General features: G+C 46.1%; 1 protein-coding gene across 1 annotated transcript; it reads left to right on the top strand.

The window, feature by feature from the left end:
- The first annotated feature begins 365 nt into the window (after positions 1 to 365).
- Positions 366 to 27,115, top strand: LOC146798478 (uncharacterized). Its single transcript, XM_085625742.1, has 3 exons — positions 366 to 440; positions 11,614 to 11,699; positions 26,394 to 27,115. Exons 2-3 carry the CDS (start codon positions 11,663 to 11,665, stop codon positions 26,933 to 26,935), a joined length of 579 nt encoding a protein of 192 aa, XP_085481868.1. The 5' UTR covers positions 366 to 440; positions 11,614 to 11,662; the 3' UTR covers positions 26,936 to 27,115.
- Positions 27,116 to 27,325: the final 210 nt, after the last annotated feature.

Here is a 27,325-nt window from a genome sequence, read left to right as displayed (position 1 = left end):
CACTGGTGGAATCTTCTCAGCATACTATCCGTAAGATTGGAGAGTTTCCATTGCCGGGCTCTCTTCTAGACTTAGCACTTCTTGCAGGAATTGGAGAATGACCACACAACTCTTGTCAGGCCCTAAAAGTTTAATCAGCCTGTAGAAAGTAAGCTGTGTACACTATGCATCCGATCACACTGACACTAATTCAGTAGGCACGATTACGGGAATTTTATCAATGCGATAAAGCGATTGTGTGTACTTTTACTATCTATTTCCAGCGAAATATCACATCATTATTAATGGGTCAACAGCCAAGAAAATTCGATTGTGTAAGCATTGAGTAGTTTATTTAACATTGCATCTTCAAACAGGAATGGGCTGGGCTCTGCCTATAAAGCTCCCATGGATTTCCACTGAACTGGTGGCAGGTCTTCTCTCGAGCCTCCTGCTTTCAGGTGAGTGTCCTCCCTAATCCTGCTGCCAGCCTCACCTCGGCTGAAATTGACTCATTTAGCTGCCCTGTCTGACATCATTCTGCTAGGGGCTTCTGTGCTTCCATCCGTCACTGAATTCCCTCTCACTGTATTTAGTTGGTTTTTGGCTATAACTTTTCGAGCTCTTCCCGACATACTTTGAGGGGGATTTACTATGATTTTGCTCCGTGTCTGCATCACAAAAGTGGCGCAAAACGGCGCAAAATCTTTTTTCCTAATTAACTTTCCAGTGCTAAACTTGTTTAGCGCTGGAAATAGCGTAAAAGTAATGCGAAGCAGCGCATTGCGTTACTTTGCACAGTGGGGGCGTGCCAAGGGTGGTGCATGGGCGTTCCCATGCAACCACCCAGGCTTTGTCACGCTAAGCCCAATTTACTAAAAACAGTAGATTTGGTTTAGCGTGAGAAAACTGCGCCTTTTTAAACCAGGCGCAAGGAAGGAGAGTGCTTTAATTTCCCCTTCCTTTTCCGACTTTGCATGCGTGCTACACTGTGCAGCACGCATACAAAATGGTAAACGCTTTCCCTTGTGTCTAGGATAGTATTTTGTACAGGAAAGGTACCCTTCCTGTACAAAACCTATGCTGGTCCCACACACGCACACCTTAGCGCTATGGCGCTAAGGTGTGTGCGTGGTGCACAGCAGCTGTAATCAGCGCCAGCGCAAGGAAAAGGGGAGGAGAGAGCCATATCTTTGAAGATATGGCGCTCTCCTGCTCCCTCCATGTCGCGCAAGGCAGCGCAGCGTCACGGGAGGCTGCGTTGCGGGGAGATTTGTTAAATTTCCCCCACTGTGTTTTACCAAGTAAAATGTATCAGAAGTGCTTTTTGCAATAAAAAAGACAAATAAATATAAAAGTGCATGGGGCAACACTTTTCTTAGGAGCCAGCCAAATACTGGGTGTGCTGCCTACCAAGGGGGGTTCATCTTAATTTCCCCACATGCCACTGTCGCTCACCTCAAAACGCTTCCTCTCTTTTTATTTATCTCTAGTAGATTATTCTCATCCCTCCTTTCTAACTTTGCTTCTGATTTCCTATTTTTCTTTTCCTCCTTCTTTCTCCCTTTGTCTCTTGCTGTGGCTCAAAGTCTGATGATAAAAATCAATCCCTATACACAAATATTAGAGCTTGTGCCCACCACCTGAACAAGTTAAGTAGTATTAGATTCTTCGCTAAACACTGTTGGGCCTCATTTATGAAAACTGTGGCATAGCTGTGACAAAACAACGTTGCAGCAGTTTTCAGTGCACCCTCCTTGCGACACGATGGATGTGCTGTATTTAATGTATGGCGCTCCATGTCACAAGGATTCACAGATACGTCAGTATGTCTAACGTATCTGTAGGCGTAAAAGTGACGCATTGCTGGGGTGTGTCTGAAAATAGACGTAACTCCAGTAATGTGTCCTTTTACATGGGGCAAGCCCCAGGTGAAAGGGCCTGCGTCAGTCCTAGTGGTGTCCTAGAAGTGTCGCACTGAAATTTAATAGATTTTAATGCACCACTTCTACGACCCTTTATTGTGGGGGAAGGCCCACCCTTTATACATTGTGCCTGACACAGGTATAATGTAGTGTAGGCCTTGACAAAGTGGCGCATCTGCTTAGATGCGTCACTTTGTAATTATGGCGCAACGTTAAGCATTATTTACGCTGCTGCAGCGTCACAAAAAGTGATGCAACGGCGGCGTACAAGTGTCGTAGGCCTTCATAAATAAGGCCCTGTTCTGTTTAAAAGATGCCCTTTCACATTTTCTCACCCACACTGATTCTAAATCTTCCTCCTCTGATATCTGTATGATTTACTTTTTCGTTCATTCGTTTCCTTTCTTTTCGTCTACTTATGTGCTCTTCCTCTGCTGCTGAACGGTGGCACCTATTTTAAAATAAATACAGTCCTTTCCTTCTGGAAAACATCCTTAATCCACTTTGTCTTGCTAACTATTGACACATTAATCAACTGTTCCTCATCAGGGTCTAAAATTTTACACTGGGACCCTCATTACAAGTGGCCCGTGAAATGGGATGGATTTTCACCAACCCCTTGGAATTATTGATACCCCAGGAGGTACTGTTGACTCCAACGGTGGGGAAAATCTTGCCCATTAGAAGTTGTATCATCAAGGCCCACTAAGAAACGAGAAATTACCAGAAGGATTGGTAATTCTGGGTTCAATTCCGTGGTAATCCTTATTTTACGCTGGACTTTCACCCAAAGGTAGCCGAAAACTCCAGGTAAAAGTAAAAATCTCGTAATTATAATGGGGGCATTAATTTAGTAAAGCGTTTGTCACCCCGAGTGGGATGGGTATGCTCAGACGTGAGTCCAGTGCTCTCCATACCACTGGAATCAAGCTATCCTGGCTGAAGAGGGGTGAAACCCTGAAACCGGTCCTAGGATGCTTGTTTCCGGTCCAGGGAAGACCTGGCTTGGCAGTATGGGCTGGGCTGTTCCCATGAGGCCCAGGGTCAAGACTGATTTGTATATGGCTGGGTTCAAACTGGAATGGTATGTTGAGCAAAAAAACGATGGATTTAGGCCCAGATCTCTGTACTGGGGTGAATGTCTGACATTGGTCTGCATTCTATCCACCAACTGTTGTTTTTGCATGTGTCACCCCGAGTGGGACGGGAATGCTCAGACGCGAGTCCCGTGCGCTCCATGCCACTGGAATCAAGCTATCCTGGCTGAAGAGGGGTGAAACCCCGAAACCGGTCCTAGGGAGGACTGTTCCCATGAGGCACAGGGTCAAGACTGATTTGCATATGGCTGGGTTTCAACTGGAATGGCATGGCATGTTGAGCAAAAAAACGATAGATTAAGGCCCAGGTCTCTGTACTGGGGTGAATATATGACATTGTTCTGCATTCTGTCCATCCACTGCTGTTTTGGCATTAATTTAGTATTCAAAACCCGTTTTAGGCCTTCATTCCAGGACCAGCAATATCAAACAAAAGTAATCTTGATTTGGTATCCCTCGGTATGATATTTCCTCCCCATTTCGGGTTCTGCAGGTTGAAATGTGGTATCACCACCAACACCAGATTTTCTTCCAGAAATAGTGCAATTTTTGATCACACATTTAAGGAGAAATGAACGCTGGGGAAAAACAGAAAATCTGTGCGAAATTACCATACTACTTGAAATTCCCATTCTTGTGCAGCCACCCACTTGCGCGCATGGCAGAATTACAGCCGCTCTCAGAATGATGCCTTTGTGGGGCTAGGCACATGCCAATATTTCTTCTGAACGGTCATTCTTTTTTCAGCCAGCGCGAGTGATTGTTTATTTCAATATTCTATGGGACGGGACACTTCATGCTGCCCTCTTTTCTTTTCTCACCCCTTAAGCTTGTGCTCTGGTGCCCTCAATCTGGGTGCTGGTCAATTTAATTTTTAACCCCTTCTGTGCCCATGACGAGCTGGACTCGTCATGGGCCGCGGTTGCGCTGTGCCCATGACGAGTCCAGCTCGTCATGAACCCCGCCCGCTAATGCAACGCCCGGCACAGGGCGGGGAAAGGGCGTGGCACACAAGGGGTTAAAGAGATGAAGTTTTGCTTAACTATGTATTTATGGTAGTGAAACTCAAAATGACTACTTACTTCACCTTCACACTTGAACGTCCTCTTCCATTTTCTGTTTGAATGCAGTCAGATGTGCCCATTCCACTCCCTAAAATATTCTTTGTTGAGGAATAAATAGGTCAATTTATGAATACTTTTTCACTCACTGAGATAGAAGATGCCTTAGCCACAAGTCCTAACGACAAGGCCTGTGACAATGATGGCTTCCCAGCCGAATTGTATTAAATATTCACCATTGAATGGTTGCCTTTCTTGACTGAGTTATTCAATAATATTAAAGATGGGTGTGTAATCTCATCTTATTTGAAGGAATCAACTATCGTCAGCTTTTTAAAAAAGGTAAGAACCCTGAAAATGTTAATTCTTACAGGCCTATTAGTTTTCTTAACACTGATTATAAGCTCTTTATGAAATTATGGGCAACTTGTATTACTCAGCTTGTAGAGGTTTTAATTCAGAGAGCCCAGGCAGGTTTTGTGGCTGGCTGACTGATGGCTGTAAATATCAGCTTTTTATCTAGGCAAAGGATTTCTTCTCCGTTAACCAGACAAAGGCTGCAAATATTATAGTAGATGTGGAAAAAGCCCTTGATCTGGCAAACTGGACTGTTCTTTGGTCTGGAAAGAATTGGGTTTCCTCTTCACTTCCTCAGAATATTATCAAATGTCTACCATCGAGCCAATGCCCAAATTTTGGTCAACTCCCATCTAGCAGGCACTTTGCCGATATAGAGGGGGACCCGTCAGGGGTGCCCTCTTTTGCTTCTTTTATTTACATTTTTTATAGAGCCTCTTGCGATTAGGATTAGGTCTTCCCAGGCTATTGAGGCCCATCTTTCAGGTATGAACAAATGTTTTGCCGATGATGCTAATCTTTATTTGAAACCAGAAAGGGCAATATTATCCAGGTTTTGGATGAATTTGATCGGTTTAAGGACATCGGAGGGTAAAAAATCAATCCAAGAAAAACAGAAGTTCTGTTCTTTAACCCCTTGAGTGCCCCGCCCTTTCCACGCCCTGTGCCGGGCGTTTCATTAGCGGGCGGGGCTCATGACGAGATAGTCTCGTCATGGGCACAGCGCAACCGCGGCCCATGACGAGACCATCTCGTCATGGGCACTCAAGGGGTTAATTCTTCTGTTGATGCTCTTCCAGCCCTTCTCTATTTACAAGCCCGAGATCAGATGCTGATTCGGTATTTTGTGGTATATGTCACTCAAGAATGGGAAACGGCCATTACAACACGGCCGTTTCCACGCATAACATTAACCACGCATGCATTACAACGCATGTGTGGTTAACACGAATACCCTTTACCACGCATACCTTTACTACGAGATACGTAGCAAAGGCATGTGTGGTAAAGGCTAAAATTCAAAAAGGGTGCTATGGGGGGTGTCCCCCCCACAAAAAAACGCACCTGATAAAGTACCGATAACAGAGGCAATCGGGAGGCAATCAACGTCATTAGAGGAAACGGAAAGACACTTCCGTTTCCACTTTACGACGTGCTACGTCAACAAGGAAGTTCATGGAGAAGAGATAACGAGGAGAGGTAAGGGGAATTTTAGATTTTTTTAAAAACACAAGGGTCCGATTTTAGGGTGAAGGGCAGGGGAGGGGCATTTGTAAGAAGGGTTTAGGGGTGGTGGAATAACCTTTACCAAGAGTATTCCCTTACTATGCATGAATTTACAATGAAAATCATTGTAAAAATATGCGTGGTAAAGGAATATTCATGGTAAAGGTTATGCGTGGGAATGGCATTCGCGTTGTAACGCATGTGTGGTAAAGGCATGCGTTGCAACGGAATGCGTTGTAACATCATACAACCCTCAAGAATATTCAAAGCTTTTTCAATTGAATTATCTCCCCATGTTTTATTAAATAAAGGGGCTCGTCAATAGATGGACCTTGTACCCCCTCACCTTGGTCGGTAGAGTGGCTCACAAAGATACCTGTACTCCTGTTGTTGCTGTTTCTTTTCTGTAATGTCCCCATTAAAGTCAAAAGTCGTTATTTCGCTGATTTAGATGTGCTTTTTAGGTACTTCATTTGGAATAATAAAACCCCCTAGCTGGATACCTTACATGGTGGTTTGGCCCTTCCCCATTTTCAAAACTACTATCAGGTGGCCCTTTCGGATTTGTGTGCAAGGGTCATGGATGGAAGAGGCACAATTAGGTCTTTTTTTCTTGATAGAATGATGCATGATGCAGGCAACCAATTGCCAGTTTTTATTAAATTAAGGTTCTGAAATTTCCAGAAAAAAACAGATATAAGCTTTTACTAGATTTAAGTGTCAGACATTTGAGTACATATCATTCTAATAATGTTTGTTCAGGCTGGATGTTTCTCACACTCCAGGAATTAGGGCATATGGGCTTCATAATTTCCCCGGCTGTTGTTATTTTTTGGGATTATTCCCAGTTCAGGGAGTTGGGGCATTTTCTTCTTCAGAGTAGATGGATGACATGGATCGAGATTTCTGCTTGGTGTGGTGAATGGGCCGCAACTTAACCTGGGCTATCATCAGATCTTATCTTTTCTTAGGGCTCAACATTTCGATCCTAGTCTTGAGATTCACACTCTAGTTTGAGTATTTTCTTTAGGTCTTGGATGGTTGGGATAGGGAATTTGCATTGGCAAATATGGAATTCAGAGGTGCAACCAAATGTTATTAAAATATTTTACATAAAATTTGGTTAACAACACATTGCCATTTTCTCAGAGGGAGATTGGCAGACCATGCCACTTTTAGGCTATAAGTCGTTGAGAGTGGCGAACTTCAAAAGGATGTAATTCCTCTCGCGTTGGATGGCCTATTACACTCCAGCAGCCTTAAATAGAATGTTTCCGGCACTTGAGAATTGTTGCTTTTTTTGTAAGCACCAGGGTGAAGGGGACTGGCTACACATGTTCTACTGTTGCCCTAAGCTAATGTTCTTTTGGTTCCAGCTGTCCACGGTTTTAAGTTTGGCTATAGGTTAACAATTGATTTAGATCCTACTTTGGTACTTTTCGGTCTTTTAAAATATAGGCAATCTTTGAGTTTAGCATAATCAGGACAGAGGTTTTTGTCAATTGTTTTTATCATAGCCCGTTCTCTGATTTTGCAAATGTGGTGAACCTGCAGAGTTCCTGAGTATCAAGAATGATTTAATAAAATGATCAGAACAAAGCAATTTGAAGAAGCCTGAGCAAAGAGGACCAGGGGCTTAAAGCAATTAAATGCCTCCTGGCAGTATTTTGATTTAATCGAGAACCAGGGTTCTGTGGTACAGCATAGTCCGAGATCCCCTTACGGTGAATGTTATGTTACATCTTTAAGGTTGGGGCTGCAGTAGTTCTTTACTATGTCACAGGCCCGAGTTGGTGATCCACTTTAGTGTCATCAAAATATAATTGTTGCCTTATTTCACTTTATTGTTAAAGTGATTTCCATTTTATTATGTAATATGATCATGATGGATTGTGGCATCTGGTTACTACTGTCTTCTGCATAAGCACTTTACTGTATTTGCAGGAACCACAGTAATGAATATAACTCAACTTTATATGCACTTTGGTATGGATTCTGCCTATGTACTATATTGTATTTGTAAGGAACAGAAGTAATGAATATGTTTTAACTCCAGTCTGTCTATGCACTTTCATGGAACCTTAGTAATGAACTTTCGCTTTCTAGATCGCCTGCATTTAATAATGTCTTAAGTTGTCTTTTTATGAAAGGTATATTTTTTCCCTCTCTTTTTTTGTGTATATTTTGTATGTCAAACTGTGCCCTCACTCTGTGAATTGGAATTCATGCTAATCATGGTTGAAGATTGAAATGTTCCTCTCTTTTTAAGATTCTGCTCAAATAAAATAAAAAACTATAAAAAAAAAGAGGTATAAATAGAGACTGACAGCTGATTCCAGAACCTTCCAAAGCATTTCTGTATTTTTTTGTATAGCACTTAAATACGTTTATGTTCTAGTGCTTTGGAAAATTAGATTTTAGATGGGATGGTGATTGGGAGAATGTGCCAGAACCCCCAAAATCCCGGAGGGACTGATGCACAAAGGTAAACTTACCCTTTTGTGTCAGTTTACTATTTTTGTGGTATTCACAAACTGACTGCAGAGACTCTGCACTCATGGTGGAAAGTCTGCACATATAAATGTAGGCATGTCTTATCATTTGATGTGTGGGGTTCTTGCTCCCGAATGCAGAGCCTCCACAGTCATAAAATTACGATTAACTTGTAGTTTGTGAAAAGCACAAAAAAATAGTAAACTTACATAACAGTGTAAGTTTACATTTGTGAACCAAGCCCTCACTGTATACGTGCTCTTTCCACTTTCCTTTTTCACTCCATGATGAGGATTAAAATCAGATTTTTGCTATTAAGGACTACATTTGTTTTTGCTGTTCTTTCTGTACACTTCCAACTTCTTTCTGGTACCTTATGCGCTCTTGTTACAAGCCATGCAAATAGTTCCTTCTGCCTGCATAGCTCCTGCGCCTCGTGTCTGGGGAAACACAATCCAATTCACCACGGTGCTACTTGTGCCACCATTGGCACTGTGCCCATATAGAAGTACCTGGCTTGCAAGCAGAATAAGAGTGCTCTGACCTCCTTAAGAGATGTTGGATTTTGTCATCAGGGAAAGGGGTCAGCAGGAAAGTGAAGGGTGTTGTATTGAATGGCCTTCCACCTTCTTAGGTAGATAGGCATCCCAACGGACCCCTCTGTCAAGGATTGTTGTTGGGGTCCAGAAAAAAGCATGAAATACTAATGGGCAAAGGTCCCTTGGGCTCAACATCCACTGGTCTGGAGGCTTCCTTGCACTGTCAAGCTCAGTTCCCCACCTGGATGCGGAGACCTTAAGGCAGTTTTGCACCAAGTGGTCATACCAGTCTTTTCCTCCTTGCTAGCGCTGCAGGCCCGTTCGACCGTGAGGTTGAGGCCCTCAAGGAAGACGCAATGAGGTTGCAGGCCTCCCCATCAGGTGACTCTGAAGGCTTCACAGTTGAGTGCAACTCCTCCTGTGTGTACAGTTACAGTCTGCCTGGGCACTCCCCTCTCTCTTCTTCTGACTTCTCCTCTTCCCTTCTAGTTAAGTCTGATTTCTATGTTTTGCAAGAAAAGGAGAAGCACCAGTCCTGTTGGGGAAGGCTATTCTGACTCTGAGGCTTACTGCAACAAGGAGTATGTGGCACTGCTGTCTCTCTTCCTCTGATATACCTGATGTGGAGAAGTGTGGCTCACTGGTTAGAGCGGCAGACCCTGATGCAGAGGTCTGGCCCGGGACCAGGGTTCAATTCCCTGCCTCGGTGGGTCTTGGGCTCAAAATTCCACGGACCTGATAATTCTCGCCTCGGTGCCTATTCCAATCATGGAGTCCCACTCTGCAACTCTGGGCAATAGCTTGCTTAATCTCCACAACGGCCCCCACAACGCTAAGGATGCCTGGCCTCCACCTTGGGGGTGCCCAGGAGTGGACACCTCACAGGGAAAGCCAGGATGGGTTCCACAGCGGTATTCGTACAAGCGCCTTGAGACCCTTGCGGGTGAGTAGTGTGCTATACAAGTATCAATCTACAATTTACATTTACATGGATTCCCTGGCACATTTGGGCTCCCAGCTGGTAGTCCTAATACCAATGGTCCATCTCCTAAGGCCTTAGAGAGGATGCACTATTCCAATTCCAAACCTGGGAGGTGCAATTTGCAGTGAGCCCTATGTACAAATATGTCACATATCAAATTGTGCATTCACAGAGAGTCACAAAATGACCTGCCTAATGAATAATAATTAGGTAGGCCACAATCGGGGCTTCATTGAAGGGACAGCAGACCTCTGTCACTGCATGAGCTTTCCCAAACCGGAAACATTTTAAAAGTAGCCTGTGTTCATTAAAGACACAAGTGTTGCTTTTAAAAACAAATGTTTCTCCTTTGCGCCACTGACACTCCTCCTAAGGGGGAAGCAGATCTAGTAATCTTTGTGAATTAGTATCCATCCCAACTTGGGGATCAGTTACTGATCAACGGGTTGCAACCGCTTTTATGGTCACAAACAATTGAAGATACCTTTCCAAATCACAAATAGGAGGTGAATTTCCTTTCATGCCTCTTCTATTTACAATTCAGAAAGGGTTGCAAAACCTTTTTATGAGATACTAATAATTTTCCTACTCATAAAAGGGCTTTTGTACATTTAAAAAAAAAGTTTGCAGTCACAATCTATGTAGTTTTGGGAATTGAAGGGTTTAAGACCAGAAAAGTGCTTTGCACATCTGGCCTCTAGTTCCCAGTAGACTCTTCCCTGTCTCTGCTTCTATAGAGATTGTGGACTCCCTAGTGTACATATTGGATTGGGGTGAACCTTTGTACCAGGACCTGCTGGGCCCAGAGGTGCCAATCCCTACGCATGAGGAACAGCCCATAGCACAAGTTGCCTTGAACCAACTAGCATTGTTGGTCCTGGACCATTGTCCATGCCAACTTTAATCCTACCTGACCTACTTATCATACAAAGATTATATTTCTTCTCTGCTCCTCCACCTAGGACCTTTAACACTTAAAAGTAAATGCAGTTTTCTGTGAAGAATGCTTGGCTGAACAGTAAGAAACAGAGGACCCCGGAAGGAGCTAAATACCAGGGAAGAAAACAGACAATGCTCACTGAAAAAATATTCTGATTGGGGGCAGAATTGTAAAAAATGTGCATACTTTGCACCCCAGATCGGGTGTCTTTTTCCTTTACTGCAGTCCAAGACCCAGAATCTCGAAGGAGTCATGGAATGCAACGCAGCAGCCACAAATGTTGTGCTGCATGGCGGAACAGGGAGAGAGCAGGAGAGCACCATATTCACAGAGATGATTTTTGCTGCCGTGCACCACGCACACATCTTAGCGCCTTAGTGCTAGGGTGCGGGACTGAGTCTACCATATATTTTTTACAGGAAGGGACCCTTCCTGTACAAAATACTACGGCTAGACAAGTTTAAAACCTTTTCCTACTTTGTATGTGTGCTGTGCAGGGCAGCACACATTCAAAGTCGGAAAAGCAAGGAGAAATGAAAACATTTCTCCTTTTAACGCCTGCTTTTCAGCGGTGGTAATTTTTGGTGCTAAACTCTGTCCTCTAATGTTAGTAGATAGGGTTTAGCGTCAAAAAACATTGGTGGTTGCATGGGAACGCCAATGTGCCACCCATGTAACACCCCCTTGACTCAAAGTAATGCAAAGCAGCATTTTGCGCTGCTTTGCTTTTTTTCATACAAACCAACACGGATGCCAATTAGCTTTGGCTAGTTAATCCCCCAAAGAGTTTTGCATTAGGTTAGTGTTACAAAGGTAATGCTAACCCGGTGATGAACCTTTGGGAATCTGGGCCCAAGTGCTCCTTTCTGCTGTGATAGCTCGTCTGATCTCACCGGGTATGAGGATTGCCCATTGTTTGAGATTATCGTACATTGTATGGTAAAAGTATAATCCAACTCCCCTAACCACATTTCCTTGAGTAAAATGTCTTCTTTCTCTTTCTTACGTTTCAGACCTTTCAAGGAAGCAATATTGTGGCAGAAGAATCAGACACGCACGAAGATGAAGTTGCTTGTGGTAGTGATTGCCACGCTCTTCGGTGAGTCCAGAGTGCCCATCTTTCTGCATGTGCACCTTTCTCTCCTGTTGTCATGCCATCCATCGATCTTCCAGTACAATGGCATTAATTCCCCCTCCATGAGATAATTTTGAAGTGTAAAGCATTCCACAAGGAGCTGGAAGTGTAGACCCCTATGCAGCAGTCTGAATAGGCCTACCCTGTATCAAAATTAAAAGGAGCATGTCCCATTTCATATGCAACATCAATCGATACAGTGACACAAGCTTTCAGAATCTGGGTAGGCATGGCACTATGATATGAAAACGTAATCATTGGTGACAATGATCCTGAAGATTGATGGTATGTTGTCCCTTGTCGCAGGCCCTATTGAGGCCCATTACCGGACTGTCCAGAGCCTCACTCTGGGGCATATTTACGAGAAGATGTCGGAGCGTGGAGCTGCGCCACATTTGGCAGTGCGGCTCTCCAACATTTTCAAAATGCAGGGATGCGCCGCATTGATGAGAATACGGTGCACCCCTGTCTTTTCCCTAGCGCTGGTGCTAATTTTAGCTGCCTATTGCCAACGCAGGCACCCTTGCACCATAGTACAAGGGTGCCTGTGTTGCGGAGAATTACTGTTTATGTGCAGGGAGGTTTTCCTTCCTGCACATAAACAGTGACTAATGGCGATTTGTTACTTCTATGTGTGCTGCAGAATAAAACACACATATAAGTAGCAAATCATCATTATTTAATGATTGTTTATGTGCAGGAAAGGACACCTTCCTGCACCTAAACAATCATTATTGGCATTTTGCTCTTCTAGAAAAGTAAAACGAGGAGAAATAAAAGTATTTTCCCTCGTTTCGCCATTTTAACACCTACAATTGCATGGCATTGGTTTATGGGGCTGCCTCAGATTTACACCTCCTTGTGATGATGTAATGATGATGTACGCAGCTCTTATATAGGTGCCACCCCAGCATGCTGACGTCAGTTTCTTTTCATGACTTTCCACGCCAGAAGCGCAGAGCCACCAAGAACACTGACCCCTGGTGGATAAACTAGGGCCCCTAAAAGGGGAAACAACCCTTAACTCTGAAATCCGTCCGCAGAGTGGGGAGGATGGGTGGGTCAGTGAGGAATCTGTAGCTAGATTGAGTTTGTACCAGATAAGGTGTTACCTAAGGTAAGTACGTTGTTCATCTGATTGAGAGTTCTAGCCGCAGATTCCTTACCATACAGTAGATACCCAAGCGATACTTCCTCGGAGATGGGGCTGTGCTCCGGAATATACTGGAAAGTCCTGTAGAACTGAATGGGCAAAATGACCGTCAAGCTGGATCTGACTGTCCAGACATTAGTGCTTCGTAAACGTTTGCAATGAGATCACATTGCTGCCTGACAGATATCCAGGACAGGAACCCGTTTCTGCACTGGCCTCCTTTTCTTGGTCTAGACGTAGCCCACAAAGATTTGATCATCCACCCAGAACTCTTTTACATGGTAAAGGTAGAACAACAATGTTCTTTCTGAGTCCAACCGTGGGAGTCTGACCTCTTCTTTAAAGGGGTGAGGCAGAGCGCAGAAGATAGTCAGAGTGATGGACTGGCCTACGTGAAAGGGAGTTACCACCTTTGGTAAGAAGGATGCCCTAGTTCGGACGGCCAGTTTCTCTGGATAGATGGTAAGGTACAGAGGATGTGCCAATAGTGCCTGTAGCTCATTGACCTTTTGGGCATATGTTATCACTACCAAGAAGACTGTTTTAATTGTGAGGAGCCCGAGTGGACAGTTATGAAGAGGCTCGAAAGAAGGACACATTAGAAATGTGAGAACTAAACTAAGGTACCACTGTGACATAATAAAGGGTGCTGGTGGGAACATGTGTTGAAGGCCTTTCAGAAACCTATGAATAATAGGGAACTTGAACAGGGATCGCCAATCTGGCAACGGCAGAAATACTGAGATGGCAGAAAGATAGCCTTTCAACCTGTCCAAAGCAGAGCCCTACTGGGCTAACATAAGATTGAACAATAGAACTTGGGAAAGGGGTGCAGAAGAAGGTCAACTTGTCTGTCTGTACACCATGCCACAAACCTTGCAGACTTTGGGCAGAAGGTCAGAAGCTGTTAACTGTAATTGCTCAACCTCCACGCATGAAGAGGGAGTGTTTTCAGGTTCAGGTGCAGAAACCTACCCTACTGCTGCGATAGATGATCCTCCCAAGGAGGCAGCCTTGTCGGAGACTGCTGCTTCTACTGAACAGCTTGGGATAGCAGACTCTCTGTGCTCAATCCAGAACCACAACAATGACTTGGGCCTGATTATTACTGATCTTCTATCTTCTTGAGAACAAAGGTTAACAGATCTAACCAAGCTCTCCCCGTTCTTGGTAATGACCTTGCGCTTGCGCCACCTCTGGATTTGTGATCCACTAAGCATCAATGGCTGAGTTTGTCTGCTGTGCCATTCAGAGAACCTGCCACATGTTGAACCACCTGGAATATGCTCGGATGTTCTACCCATGTCAAGAGGCATAGTGCCTCTTGACAAAAGGACCAAAACCCCAAACCTCCCTGTTAGTTGAAATACCACATGGCGGTGGTGTCGTTCATGAATACTTGAACCAGCATTCCCTTGATCGAAGGAAGAAAGGCCTTCAATGCCAACCAGATAGCTTGGAGCTCCAACAGATTGATGTGGAGTCTGGATTCCGCTGGAGGCCAGAATCTTTTGATTTCCACCTCTCCCAGATAACATAACATAAATGGTGTATTTGTAAAGCGCACAATTACCTGAAGGTGTCCTGGCACTGAATAACAAATGTTTCTTGTTACCCAACTCAATGGTACTCATTTTATCGACCTCAAATGGATGAAAGACTGAGTGGACCCGCCGGGATTTGAACCTGTGACTGTGAGGTCGAACACAGGCCCCTGCAGTGGCTGCTTTAGTCAACTGAGCCACCAGACCCGGCTACCACTGCCCAGAAGTAATGCATCTGTCACTATAGACAGCCTGCTTTGGGAAGGGGTCTGCCACTGACCTAATTGCGGTTCATTAGCCACCACTGCAGATATTTTGCAGTCTCCTCTGTGATCTGGGCCATGTCGGAGAGATTCCCCTGATGCAGTGCCCACTGGAACTTCAGGTCCAACTACAAAGTCCTCATATACCAATGGGCATGTGTAACAAGAAGGATGCAGGAGGCCTTGAGACCCAGCAGCCACAGAGTCAGTCTGAATGAAATCCGGGAATGAGGTCAAAACATTAGAATCATAGCCTGAATGACATGGAATCGCCACTCAAGAGGATAGGCCTGAAACTGCAATGTGTCCAGAACAGCTCAGATGGAAGGGAGTGTCTGAGAAGGAGTCAGGTGTGACTTCGGCAGGTTGATAGTTCACTCCAGCGAGTGCAGAAGGTTCCCCGTAGTTTTAAGGTGGGAGGCGACTGCCTGGGGTGAGCCTGCCTTCAACAGTCAATCATCGAGGTAGGGACAGACTGGAATTCCTGACCCTCGCCGATCAGCTGCGACCACTGCCATCCCTTTCATGAACACCCGAGGGGTGCTGGTAAGGCTGAAGAGGAGCACGGCATACTGAAAGTGAACTTGGCCGACCGTGAACTGCAGTTAACACCTGTGGGCAGACAGGACAGGGATGTGAAATTTAGCATCCTGTAAGTCCAGTGATGCCATTGAGTCTCTTGGGTCCAGGGCAGAGAGGATTTTTGGGAGCATGATTATTTTGAATTTCTCCTTTTTCAAGAAAAGATTGAGAAGGTGCAGGTCTAGAATAGGACGAAGGCCTTCTTCCTTCTTGGGCGCCAGAAAGTAGCGGAAATAGCAAACATGACCTACTTCAGATGCCAGATCCTTCTCGTTAGCTCCCTTCACCAAGAGAGCTAACACCTCCTGACAGAACAAGGAGAGGAAGCCCTCTCTCAGCTTGTCGTAAGTAGGTGGCATAGGTGGGGGGGAGTGGTGGCAAAGTAGAGGGAGTAGCACCTTTGGACAGGCAACAAAACCCAACGGTCTGATGTTATTGACCACCAGTGGTGCATCCTGCCTCCCACTGAATGCCCTCGATGGTCTTAGGGCGTACTAAAGGAGTTTAGAGGCTGACACTGGTGGGGTGGTGGACTGGTTCAACCTCTGACTGTCTGTTTCACGTGGTCTGTGGGAACCGTGTCCTCGGCCATGAAATGATTTAGTGGTTTGCTGGTTGGGATTGCTGGGTGTGTAAAGAAGCAGTTGGAAGCCTCTTTGGCTGCATTCTTCCCATCAGCAATTGTTTGAGAGAGTATGGCTCGGGCCTCCTCTGAGACTGTGGGCAGCACTTGCACAACCGAGTCGCAGAAGGTATGGGGGTATTGTCCCAAGAGGCACGCAGTGTTCACAGACTGCAATGCCAGACTGACAGAAGAGAACCTCCTCTTCCCGAAGGCATCCAGCATTTTGGATTCCCAATCCACTAGAGTGGTAGGGAATGCGCCGGGGATAACTTTTGAAGTGGAGTCCCGGACCGCCAAGCTTTTGAATGGGTGTTGGGTGAGGAAACTGTGTTTCCCTGGGGCAGGGCGATGGCGGCGGGCAATTGTCCTGTGTACAGGAGGCCCTGTTCAGGGCTTGGCCCAGGTTCCGAATAGGACATCAGTAAGGGCTTCATTGGATGGAAATAATAGCTCAGTAGGGGAAAATCCCGGCTGAAGCACCTCCGTCAAGAGGTTCATCTTGACTACCATTGAGGTCTAGGATTTCAGCTGCCCTTTGCACCACCAATGTGAATGAGGCACCCTCCTCTATAGCCACAGTAGGGGAGAGACAAGGCCAGTGTCTGGGGAGGTGTCCAGTCCTATGGCATCAACCAGATCCTCATACTAGGTATTCTAATTGGTATCCCTAAGGGTCTGCTGACCCCTCCAAGTCATCAACCAGTCCTGGCCTGTCGTAATTATAAGCCACTGGGTCAGCAGCGGAGCCAGCGTCAGATGCCGCCTGCCTTGCTCTGTATCAGAGTAGGGAATGATGATGGGGCGGCACCACCACTGGGCGTCAGTGGCGCAGAGGGTGTCAGCACTGGAGCGGGTGCCAGGGAAGGTTGAGGTCACTCTGTCAATGGATCCTTGGGGGTCTAACTGATGCAGGGGGCAAACCTACCATTGTAGGACCATCAGGGGCCCCTCCCAGACCCGTGGGGCCTGAGGGCACCCCAGAGGGATTGGGCTACCCAAATAAAAGGTACTTGGCCTCATGAAATTCCTTAAGTTAGACGGTGGCTGCTCCAGCTCCCAGAAACTTAGGAAGGTGTGGAGACGGCGCAGGCACCGCCATCGACTTAGGCCTCGAGTGCCAACGGCCCAGCGACTTGTCTGAAGACTTTCGCAGTGAATTCGAAGACCACTTAAATTTCATTTTTTTTTCATTTACCTGACTTTCCCAACAACTTGCTGTGGACCGACGATTGTCTGACCTGACTTCACAAGCAATCTCAAGACCTTTCTCATGACTGATAACTGGAGCATCGTGGAGTTGCTCGTCGCCGTGCAAATGAGGAGCTTGAGGGACCACTCCCTAAAGTCCTCACACTTATCAGCATCGTGGTCACACTCCAGACACCTTAGACAGACCAAATGCGGGTCCGTCACCAACATCTGTCGCTGACAGGCGCCGCATGGCTTAAATCCTGCCTTTCTGGTGGACAACCTGCACACCAGTGGACAAAGTCTCAAAAACTTTGACAAACGGTTGAAAAGTGGTCAGTCAAAAAGTGAATGGGGGTAGCTGACTGGCACGGAATGAAAAGAACTGATGTCAGCACACTGGGGTGGGACCTATATAGGCAGCATTCACACCACTTCCGGCGCCAATGACACCACGCAGAGCAGAACGATGCCACTTACCTGGGGAGTACTGCTTATGAAAACATTTTTGGATTCAGTCTGATGCTTGGGGGTTATTCTAAGGTAAGGAAACAGTGGCTAGAAGTCTCTCTCAGATTCAAGCATTCCAGCCATCACTTTTTTGTATACTTTAACTTTCTCTAAGGGGCAGCGCACAAGGTAACAGGGACAGTGAATCATCAGCCTTGGCATACATGGCCAACTTTTGTTGTTCCAAACACTTCTAACTCACTCACACAACAGTCTTAACCATTGTCTTTCTCCTCTTGCGAGCAAATGGAGGGTAAATTGAGGGGGAGGAGAGAAGAAGGCAAAGGTATAGTTAGAGGAACGGCCATGGCTTGGAAAATGAGGACTGCACCCCCTATCCTTGTGATGCACCCCAAAAGAGACCGCATCAGAAGTGAATAACATTTTAGAATGCTGCATTGCCTTAGTAGGGGATACCGTTGTTCCAAACATGTATATTAATTACAATAGCATGCAATTATTGCCCATTCCTTTTAGTGGCAAATGTGTGGAGGGAATAATTCTGTGCTCTTATCTGGTGATAACTAACATTTACTACAAAGTGCCGGTCGACACTGATCCAGCGGTTATTTCACTGTAATTTCTCAATGCAAAACCTCATTTACTTCTAATTTACCGCTGTAAAGGTGTTGGACCCTTGCCACCGTGTATTACCTCCAGGAGACTTTACATAAACATGATAATCAAAAATGCAAGTTGTGAGTATTTTTAATGGGTTTTATTTTCTGGTTAAAAATTAAGGTTCTCTGACCCTTTTTTCATTAGTCAAATATCAATCAGGTTACATAATTGAAAATAGGAAAAATATAATTAATACAAACATATTATAGGTTGCATAGAAAGCACTCCATAAGGTAGGAAAAACCCCTAATTCAGTGTCAGTCAGAACTCTTTAAAGAGTTTCAGGAAAAATATAATTCAAGAGTGAGTTTTGCAAGGCTAATCAATAATTAATAGTTGGCAAAAATCTCCCATAAAGAGAAATAAACGCATAAGAAAAATAAAACTTTTTTCAAACTAGTTAATTAGTCGAAGCATTAACTTATAGTTTTAGCATCTCAATCTAAACCTGTTCTATCAGCTGCACTCTCTGCCCTGGTCTGTTCAATCTGCCTCTCTGTGCTTCACAGAGAGAGACAGCCAGACCTTCACAAGACCACAGAGGAATGTGATCTGCCTTGCCAAAAATATGACGTGCAAGGACTCTCTGAAAAACATATGATCAAGAACCCCCACCTCCCTCTGTCTCTCCTCGGATGCAATCTCCTCCCAGACTGAACCCGCGACGTTCACGTACCTCTCCCATATAATGTCTGGTCTCATCTGCTCCTTCTCCTCTCTCCTCCTTTCTCTTCTAGTCCTAAAGCTGACACGCCCCCTAAGGGGTCATTATTTATACTCTAATTCTTGGCTGACTACACTAATAATGTTGCAGTTTCAGTAGAAACTCGCACTGTGATTGGTTAGCCTAGGTGACATGAGGTTCTCACCATCCTGTTCTCATTGCAAATCCAACCCATTTCAGTTCTGACAATAGGGGCTTAATGCTAAGAACAAGATACATGACATGTATCAGTAAGAACATTTCTTGCAACTAAATGTATCTCTCAATTTCCTGTCTCTCTTTCACATAGCACACAGGAATAACACTTTACAACACACAGTGGTACATTGGCACGATAACAAGAATGTACAGTTCACTGTGGCCTTGGCCCATGTGTCTTCACTTGAGGCAAGCTGGTTCTGCGCATGCTTCTCTCATTCCGTACAATTCTCAGCCATGCTGGATTCCCAGGCAGCCATATTATGGTAGGCCAAAAACAAAACAAACAACAAAAAAGTATTAATTTATTAAATAAAATCTGTTATGTTTACCTCCCCCATTCTAGTTATTAACTAGCAAAAGCTATTAGTTTAACGCAGCTTTTCTATTAGTTGTGCACAACATGCAAAAATGTGCAATATACAACATAGCATAAACATGCACCAGTGCAAATGTTCAAAGCGCCAACAGTTAATACATCAACATGCTCTAATCTTTTAGATAGCTTTTCATGCAAAATGCTTTTGCCCCACGTGTAGTGTTGGTTGATTAATTAATACACATTATAAAAAGATGTGTTATGAACTGAATATGCATTGTCTAGATATGCAACAAAGCTAGAGTCTCTAGAGAGGGGAACAGGGAGTGTAGATTATAGGGGAAAGGAACTGGGAGGAGAGAACACATCCATTTTATCTTCAAAGCTAAAAAGGAAACTGCAATCACGAGTTTCTCTACACTGCAAAAATAAGCACAAGCATTTCAGACTGAAAGCATTTGACCAGGCCTCATTTTTTGCCTTTCACGCAACAAAAGTGCCACTTTTAAAAAGCATTTGACTAGCCTTATTTAATATTTCATGTTCCATGTATTTTCACTTGCACCAAAATCTGTGTGCCAATTTAAAGGCAGTCTGTCTGAAACACAAAACAGAGCAATGCTTAATCTTGAGAAATCTAGCTCTATCAACACCACAGAGATAATATGTACGAATGATAGTTTAACCCTCAGCCCCTCTGCAGACAACCACACAGAACCAAGCCAAAGAGTTGGTGAAGAAAGGTAATGTGCACCCTGTTCAGCCCTAATTGCACAGGGCCATGGATTGTAGACTGAAACTAAAGCATGGTGTACATCCTTGTCCCACAGTTTCTATAGTTGCCCGTAGTACAGCACTATCATGTCAATATTAAATACGAAGGGGCTTATTTACAAGCCCCTTGTGCCATTGGAACGTCATTTTGTGCCATATTAAAAGTGACGCGACGGTGGCACAACAGGTTTGTAAATAAGCCCCTTAGAAAATATAATCTTTCTGTGATAATCTCACTGTGATAATTGTGCCAGCAACTATCACAATTTTAAACTGTGATTTCGGCCAAAATGTTATATGGGGTGCCGCTCGTGTAGCGGGAAGAATTGTGGACAGTGTTTTTGGCCGTGCCAGGGGCACTATCAGCAGCGGAGCCCTTTCCAAGACTTTCTGCGTGGCCTGGGAGCATTTCGGCTCGGTCACCTCGGCTGGGGGAGTGCTTCAGACGCCACCTGCATAGGGAGCGGGACTGCGAGGTCCAGAAGTGCTTGCGCCGTCCACCGCGCGCACCTGGTTCCTCTTCCCGCCCCCTTCTCTCCTCCTCTACTTTAACCCCGCCTTGAACGCGTACGCGGGATGCGGGCGGACGAGGAAGCGGGCGAAGACCGGGCAAAGAGCGGGCCGTTTTAGGCCGTTAGAGGCCGGCAGAGACCGGACCGGGCCCCCCCTCTAACTTTGTCCCTGTCTCAAGGCTCTTCTCCATACTCCATCAGCCTGCGGCTTTGACTGTTCCTCTCGCCATGGCTACTAGAGTATCCAGGAGTAAGGCTGCCCAACAGTGCTCTAGCACACTGGAAAAATTATTTCCGAAGACCAGTGCTGCGGCTAGCAAAGGTCGCACAGTATCAGACACTCTCCTTGAGGTAAACTTAGAAAACGCGTCAGTTTCAGTGGACCCCTCGGACTCTTCTTCCATCGATGTTAGTACTCCAATACCCCTTGACGTCACCCATCTATCTCTCATGGATAGCATTGATCAGACAATCGAGTCAGTCCTCCAACAACTTAGGACCCCATCTAATCTACTGAGGGATAGCGAGTCTCTGCGTCCCTCGGGGGTGGTGGAGACCACTCCGTATATGAACTGTGCGGAAATGTCTAAGGCGCAGGATGAAGGGCAAGTTGCAGCGCCAACAGATCCCGTAGGCAGTAGAGTGGACCATCCTCCGAAAAGGAAAAGGTCAAGGAAGCTTAGAGGGGCAAAAAGGGCCAAAGTGGATAAAACCAACCCAACATTAGATGTTAGCTCAGACATTTCGGCTTCTCCCGTGGTTACTTCCCCGGGAATTGGGTCTGATCAACCAGACTCGCCATTAGCCACAGTGGTACCTGGGTGTTCCGGGCCGTTCATATTTGGTGGAAATCCTCCTAATGCGGCAGAGGCTCTAATTGGCTCTTTTAGGGACATCCTTAGGAGCCTGTTGGAGCCCCTGTCTGTAAAATTGGACTCCATAGCTGCTAGACTCAGGGCTATAGAAAACGCACATAACAGGAATAGTCCTAGCAGGGGGTTGGGTCCAAGTGCACAGACGGCTCCCCGGGAATCTGTAGGGAATAGACCATCTACTGCTGGAACAAGCATACAGGCCCCGGCTGGGGCACAACACAGTGTTACAGGTAGTCATGCTCCCCCACTGCCCTCTTCACAAATGTCTAGGCCCCCTGTCCCTGCACCTAGAAGATCTAAGCAACCAACACTACCCCTTCCAACGAGTGGGGGGCGAGTTAATAATGAACATACTGGTCGCCCCACTAGCCCCAACACTAGGCGCAGGGCGGTCAATCTGCCCTCTGAGGCTGTGCCCCACACAGCGATTATGGTGGGAGTTCCTGAGCTCACTGGCGACACCAGAGAGCCACAGGACTCACTCCGTAATAAGGTAATTAGCTGGCTTAATATTAACAGGCCCCTCCCCTCTAACATCAAAGGTGATGTGTTGATGGTCAGAAGGATCCCATGGATCGGAATCACCCCCAAAAACAGGGTAGGGGACTGTATCATAATTAGTTTTAAAAGCCCACTGGTTGCCCCTTACATTTGTAACTGGCTGGTAAGGCCGGATAAGTCCAACATAGAATTAGTGTCCCTCTCACACTTCTACCCAAATGTTTCCAACTTAGTAGTGGGGAGGGAACAGAGTTCGACCAGAGTGGGCTTCGCCGTAGATGGTTCACGGTACAGACCCAAGCACAACACACTGCCCGCCCATGGCAATTTTGTCCATCAGAATAGATTCTCCTGCCTGGACCAAGTAGATTGACCAATAAGGGGGGTCACTCCACAACACCCAGTAAATTCTGCCTATGGGTCTACACTCAGGGGGGAAGGTACATCTGTTCCCGTAAATGAAAAAAGGTCCCTGGCCCCTGCAAATGAGGGGGGGACCGCCCTGGGAAGCATCCAAGTTTTAGATGAGGATCCACCAAACACACCAACTGTTCTTACAACGCAATTGGTGGAGCTTGTTGAATTACCCACCCAGTCGCCCATTACTACTGGTTTGGGTGACTTGGGTAATTTTGCACATGACATCCCGTCTGCACCAAGTGAAGCAGGTCCGCAATTTCAAGGTCCCGGCCTGACTATCCTTTCCTGGAATGTAGCTGGCATCTTAAGTAAGGTGGATACCCCGGAGTGGGAAACTTTGGTCAGTAAAAGTGACATCCTCCTCTTCCAGGAGACATGGGCTAGGGCACCACAGCTTAGGAGGGGATATGACATTTTTGAAATCCCGGCAAAGTCGAATGGGAGGGGGAGACCCTCGGGAGGTTTAGCAATCTGGGTGGCGAGCCACATTGGGTGTCAGGTGGAAAGAATGGATACACTTTCACAGGACATTCAGTGTGTGCTCCTCAGATGGCCTGGTAAAAGTACATGGGCTATTGTTAACGTCTACTCTCGACCAGTCGCTGTGGGCAAGGAATCCCCAACCCTAGTTGATCTTTCATCTTTTCTAGGGCAACTGCCAGGTGACTTGAAAATAGTGATGGGAGGAGATTTCAACTGCCACTTTGAACCCCTGGAAGGTCTAATGGAGGGTACCTTTACTGCCGAGGATGACCACTGGGGAGTCCCACCTTCCTCCTCACCTCACCCCAAAGCTTTGTCTCCGTTGGCAGTACAACTTACCTCTCTCACTCTGAACTTTGCACTGAGGGCGTGTAACGGACGCACCCCCTCTGACACTCCTTCGGTGTGTACTTTCAACAAAAAGGGCCATGAGTCAAGGCTGGACTACATTTTTATAGATATTTCCCTGTGGCCCAAAGTTCAAGATTTTAGAGTGATCCCGAGGACAGACAGTGACCACAATTCCCTCTTGTTGGAGATCCAGCACCCAGCCCCTGCTATAGGGCTGCTAACTACCGATTCTGGAGTCGACCAGGGAGACATACTACTCACTACAAGCAGGCGCCGGGCGAAATGGGGGAAGCTAGTTGATAAAGAAGAAGCTATAAATAACCTCTATGGCATAGCACTCCCCAGGTTCCAGGAGGTGGATGCTCTCATCAATCAACCAAGACCCTCTGACTACAATGAGAGACTATTTGGCATTCACCAGGCCTTAGTGAGGGACCTTGCAGATGTCTTCAATCCGGCCCTGCCCACTAGAAGGAAAAAGACTCGCGCTCCGACTTGGTACACCTCCACCTGCAGGAAAACTAAGTCTGAGCTTCTTTCCGCAATTAAAGAGGGTAGCGATAAGGTGAAGATTGCAGCCCTTAGGAGGGGGTACAAGTTAGCACTGGCCAACGCAAGGGCAGAGTGGGATTGGAACCACTGGCATGAACTGACTGAAGCCCTCAAATCCAAAGACTCTAGGAAATTTTGGGCTCTGGTAAACAATGGAACAGGGGATCTGCTATCCGCAGTAGAACCCAATATTGCCCCCTCTATTTGGGAGGCCCACTTTGGGACACTATATCAAGAAACCACTCTCTGGCCGGAAGGGATGGTGGCGGAGTCCCCCTGCCTTCCAGATGTGGCCTTGGAATTTTCCTTGGGGGAGGTGAAGCTAGCACTGGAGCGCCTAGCGCTGGGGAAGGCACCGGGGTTGGATAAGCTACCCGGTGATTTGTTCAGATACCACCCTGACATCTGGGCCCCGTACTTTCTTGTTCTTTTTAATGCTATTTTGGGAGGTATGGCGGTCCCGTCCTCTTGGCTAGGGGCTGAAATAGTTCCGATTTACAAGAAAGGGTCCCCTTTGAGTCCGGCAAACTACAGGCCTATTAGCCTGATAGATGTTCCCCAAAAGCTTTTTGCGCGCCTTATTTTGAACCATCTATTAGACTGGGTGGAGGAAAATGACATCATGAGTCCCCTGCAGGCTGGCTTCAGGAAAAACACGTCGACCATGGACCAGATCTTCCGCCTCGTTCTCCTCTACTGGAAGACGGTGAGGATCGAGGGGGGGAGATTGTACATGGTCTTCGTGGATCTGAGGTCAGCCTTTGACCTAGTCCCGCGCAGGAAACTTTGGGAGGTGCTGGAAAAGTTAGGAATTCCCCCCCAGCTACTTAACATCTTAGCCAGGCTGCATGAGAACAACTATGCTCAAGTCAGGTGTGGGAAAGATGGCAAACTTTCATCCAGGTTTCCTGTCCGTCGAGGTGTGAGGCAGGGTTGTGTCTTGGCACCGACCCTGTTTTGCTTATTCATTAATAACGTCATCTCACACCTGGAAAACGTCAAGGACAACGACGCCCCCTGTTTGGCAGGTAGGAAGGTACCGGCAATCATGTTTGCCGACGACACCCTCCTCCTTTCAAAATCCCCCATGGGGATCCAGAGGATCCTGGATGGATTTGGTCTTTTCTGTCATCAGCATGGGTTGGAGGTGAACACAGAAAAGACCAAGTTCATGATCTTCAACCCACCAACCAAAACTAGGCCCAATCCCACCCTGGGGACCGCCAGCCTTGAGAGGGTGTCCACCTTCATATATCTGGGGGTAACACTGCAGGAAAATTTAGCATGGGACCGACAGATAGTACGATCTAAGGCCAAATTATCCCAACTGTCGGGTGCAATCCTGAAAGTGGCTAATACTTCTTCCTTCAAGCCCATAAGCCCGGCCCTTGAAACTTACAAGACCCAGGCCAAGGCTGCGGCCATGTATGGCAGTGAGCTATGGGGATACAAAGCGGTGAAGGGCTTATCAACAGTGGAAAATAGTTTTTTAAGGCGCCTTCTAGCCCTTCCAAGTGCCACGCCACTTCAGCCTCTGAGAATGGACATGGGTCTCCCCCCTATTGCAGAGGAGCTTGTGTCAAAGCCAGTGAAGTTCTGGCACAGGCTCTGGTCTACGGACGAACTTCATCATTATAGGGAGGATCTCACCCATGTCATGAGTTTAAACTGCAGTGGCAAAATCCCCTGGCTCACCTTTGTGGAAAATGAACTGTCTGCCATCAATCTCCGTGTCCTGTGGGAGGACCCAGCGCGAGGCTGCCAAACAATCTCGCGCAAAGCCCTGGCACAAATCTACAAAGCCAGGTCCCTTGCTCACTTGATGGTCGCTCAAAATAGCGGCACCCTAACTTTGCGATTTTTAGAATCCAAAAATTCTTATGTTTTTGAACCTTTTATGGATTTTATTTTTCCCATCCTGGCGAGGAAACTGTATGTTCAATGGAGGCTTAGCACACTACCTATTAATTCATACACCTGCAAGTGGACAAATGGGGGCGATAAAACATGTCCCTGCTGTAACAACCATGTGGAAGATGACCCCCACATCTTGTTTGTGTGCCCTGCATACCAAAGGCCCAGAAAATACTGGATAGCACCGCTCTGTAAGAACCTGGGGTTCAGAGAGTATGCACAGGCATACAGGATTTTGAAAACTAGCACCCTGGGCCACATTGTGTTCGCTGTTTCCAAATTTCTTATGGCCATATGGTTGATCAGGAAGAAAAAATCCTCTGAAGCCCCTTGAACTTTCTAATGTAATTTTAAATCACTCCTCGCTGGGAGAGCGGACTCTATTTAAATGTGTTTTAAAATAATGTTTTAATGTTTGTAATGTTCGCATTGCATCTTTTATGGTCTATATGGCCGAAATAAAGAATTGGAATTGAATTGAATTGAATATATTTTGAAATGTGCCTTTGTCCAACTCCTGAAACCTGTCTTCTCTGTTACTCTCTGCAGTGCTTTTCTCGGCTGCTCTTACCGAGGACTTGAAGGACGGTTCCTCACATCATTTAGAAAGTGGAAGCCCCCGAGATGTATCCGTCCCACTGCTGTCCCGGGCAAGAAGAAGTCATGGAAGAAAGGAGTACATCATGTACCATGGGACGTCTGTGAACGCTGCCTCTTCCATCCTCAGCAATGGTTTCACGCGATCTAAAAACGGCATGCTCGGCCCCGGAGTCTACGTTACCCGGGATATTAGAAAAGCACAAGCTTATCCACAGAATATACCTGCTCATGAGAGGGTCGTTCTGAAGCTCAAAGTCCGTGTCGGTAAAGTGAAGAAGATCGACAGGCAAGGCCACCCCTTACAGCTAACGTGGCACCAACATGGGTATGACACAGCCTGGGTACCCCCCAACTGCGGCATGGTACCAAGCGGTCTGGAGGAAAACTGCGTCTGGGATCCCAAGAGAATCAAAATCATCGACGTTGTTCAAGCTCCAGCTTACGCCATGCCATTTCTAAAGTCTAAACTTCCCAAAAGAAAGCATCACTGAGCTTACTGGCTGCCTTGTTAAAGTCAGATTTAAGTCTTAAAGTCAAGTCTGGTAAAGAAGGCGTTACATAAATCTCATATGTACTTGGCAGACGTTAATGCACCTGTATCACTACTGCCTGTTGCACAGAACAAGAAAACACATATGCAAAATAAAACAAACCCAATTCACATAGCAGAATACCTGAATCGTGTCATTCTGAGTCTAGCCTTGAGTCAGTGAAACAGGCAAGACTGTGGCTTAGTTCATCCCCTATATGTTTACACCCCATGAAGGGGCGTGGCCGCAGAAGTCCTAGGAAACTGAGCAATCATAATTTATGAAGTTTCCATGAGGAACGCTGTAGGCACAGGGAGGTAGAAGGGGGGAATGGGTCGAATTAGAAAAGGC

The sequence above is a fragment of the Triturus cristatus genome, chromosome 9, assembly GCF_964204655.1.
Source record: "Triturus cristatus chromosome 9, aTriCri1.1, whole genome shotgun sequence".
Lineage (NCBI taxonomy): Eukaryota > Metazoa > Chordata > Amphibia > Caudata > Salamandridae > Triturus > Triturus cristatus.
This window is presented reverse-complemented; position numbering and strand designations above follow the sequence as displayed.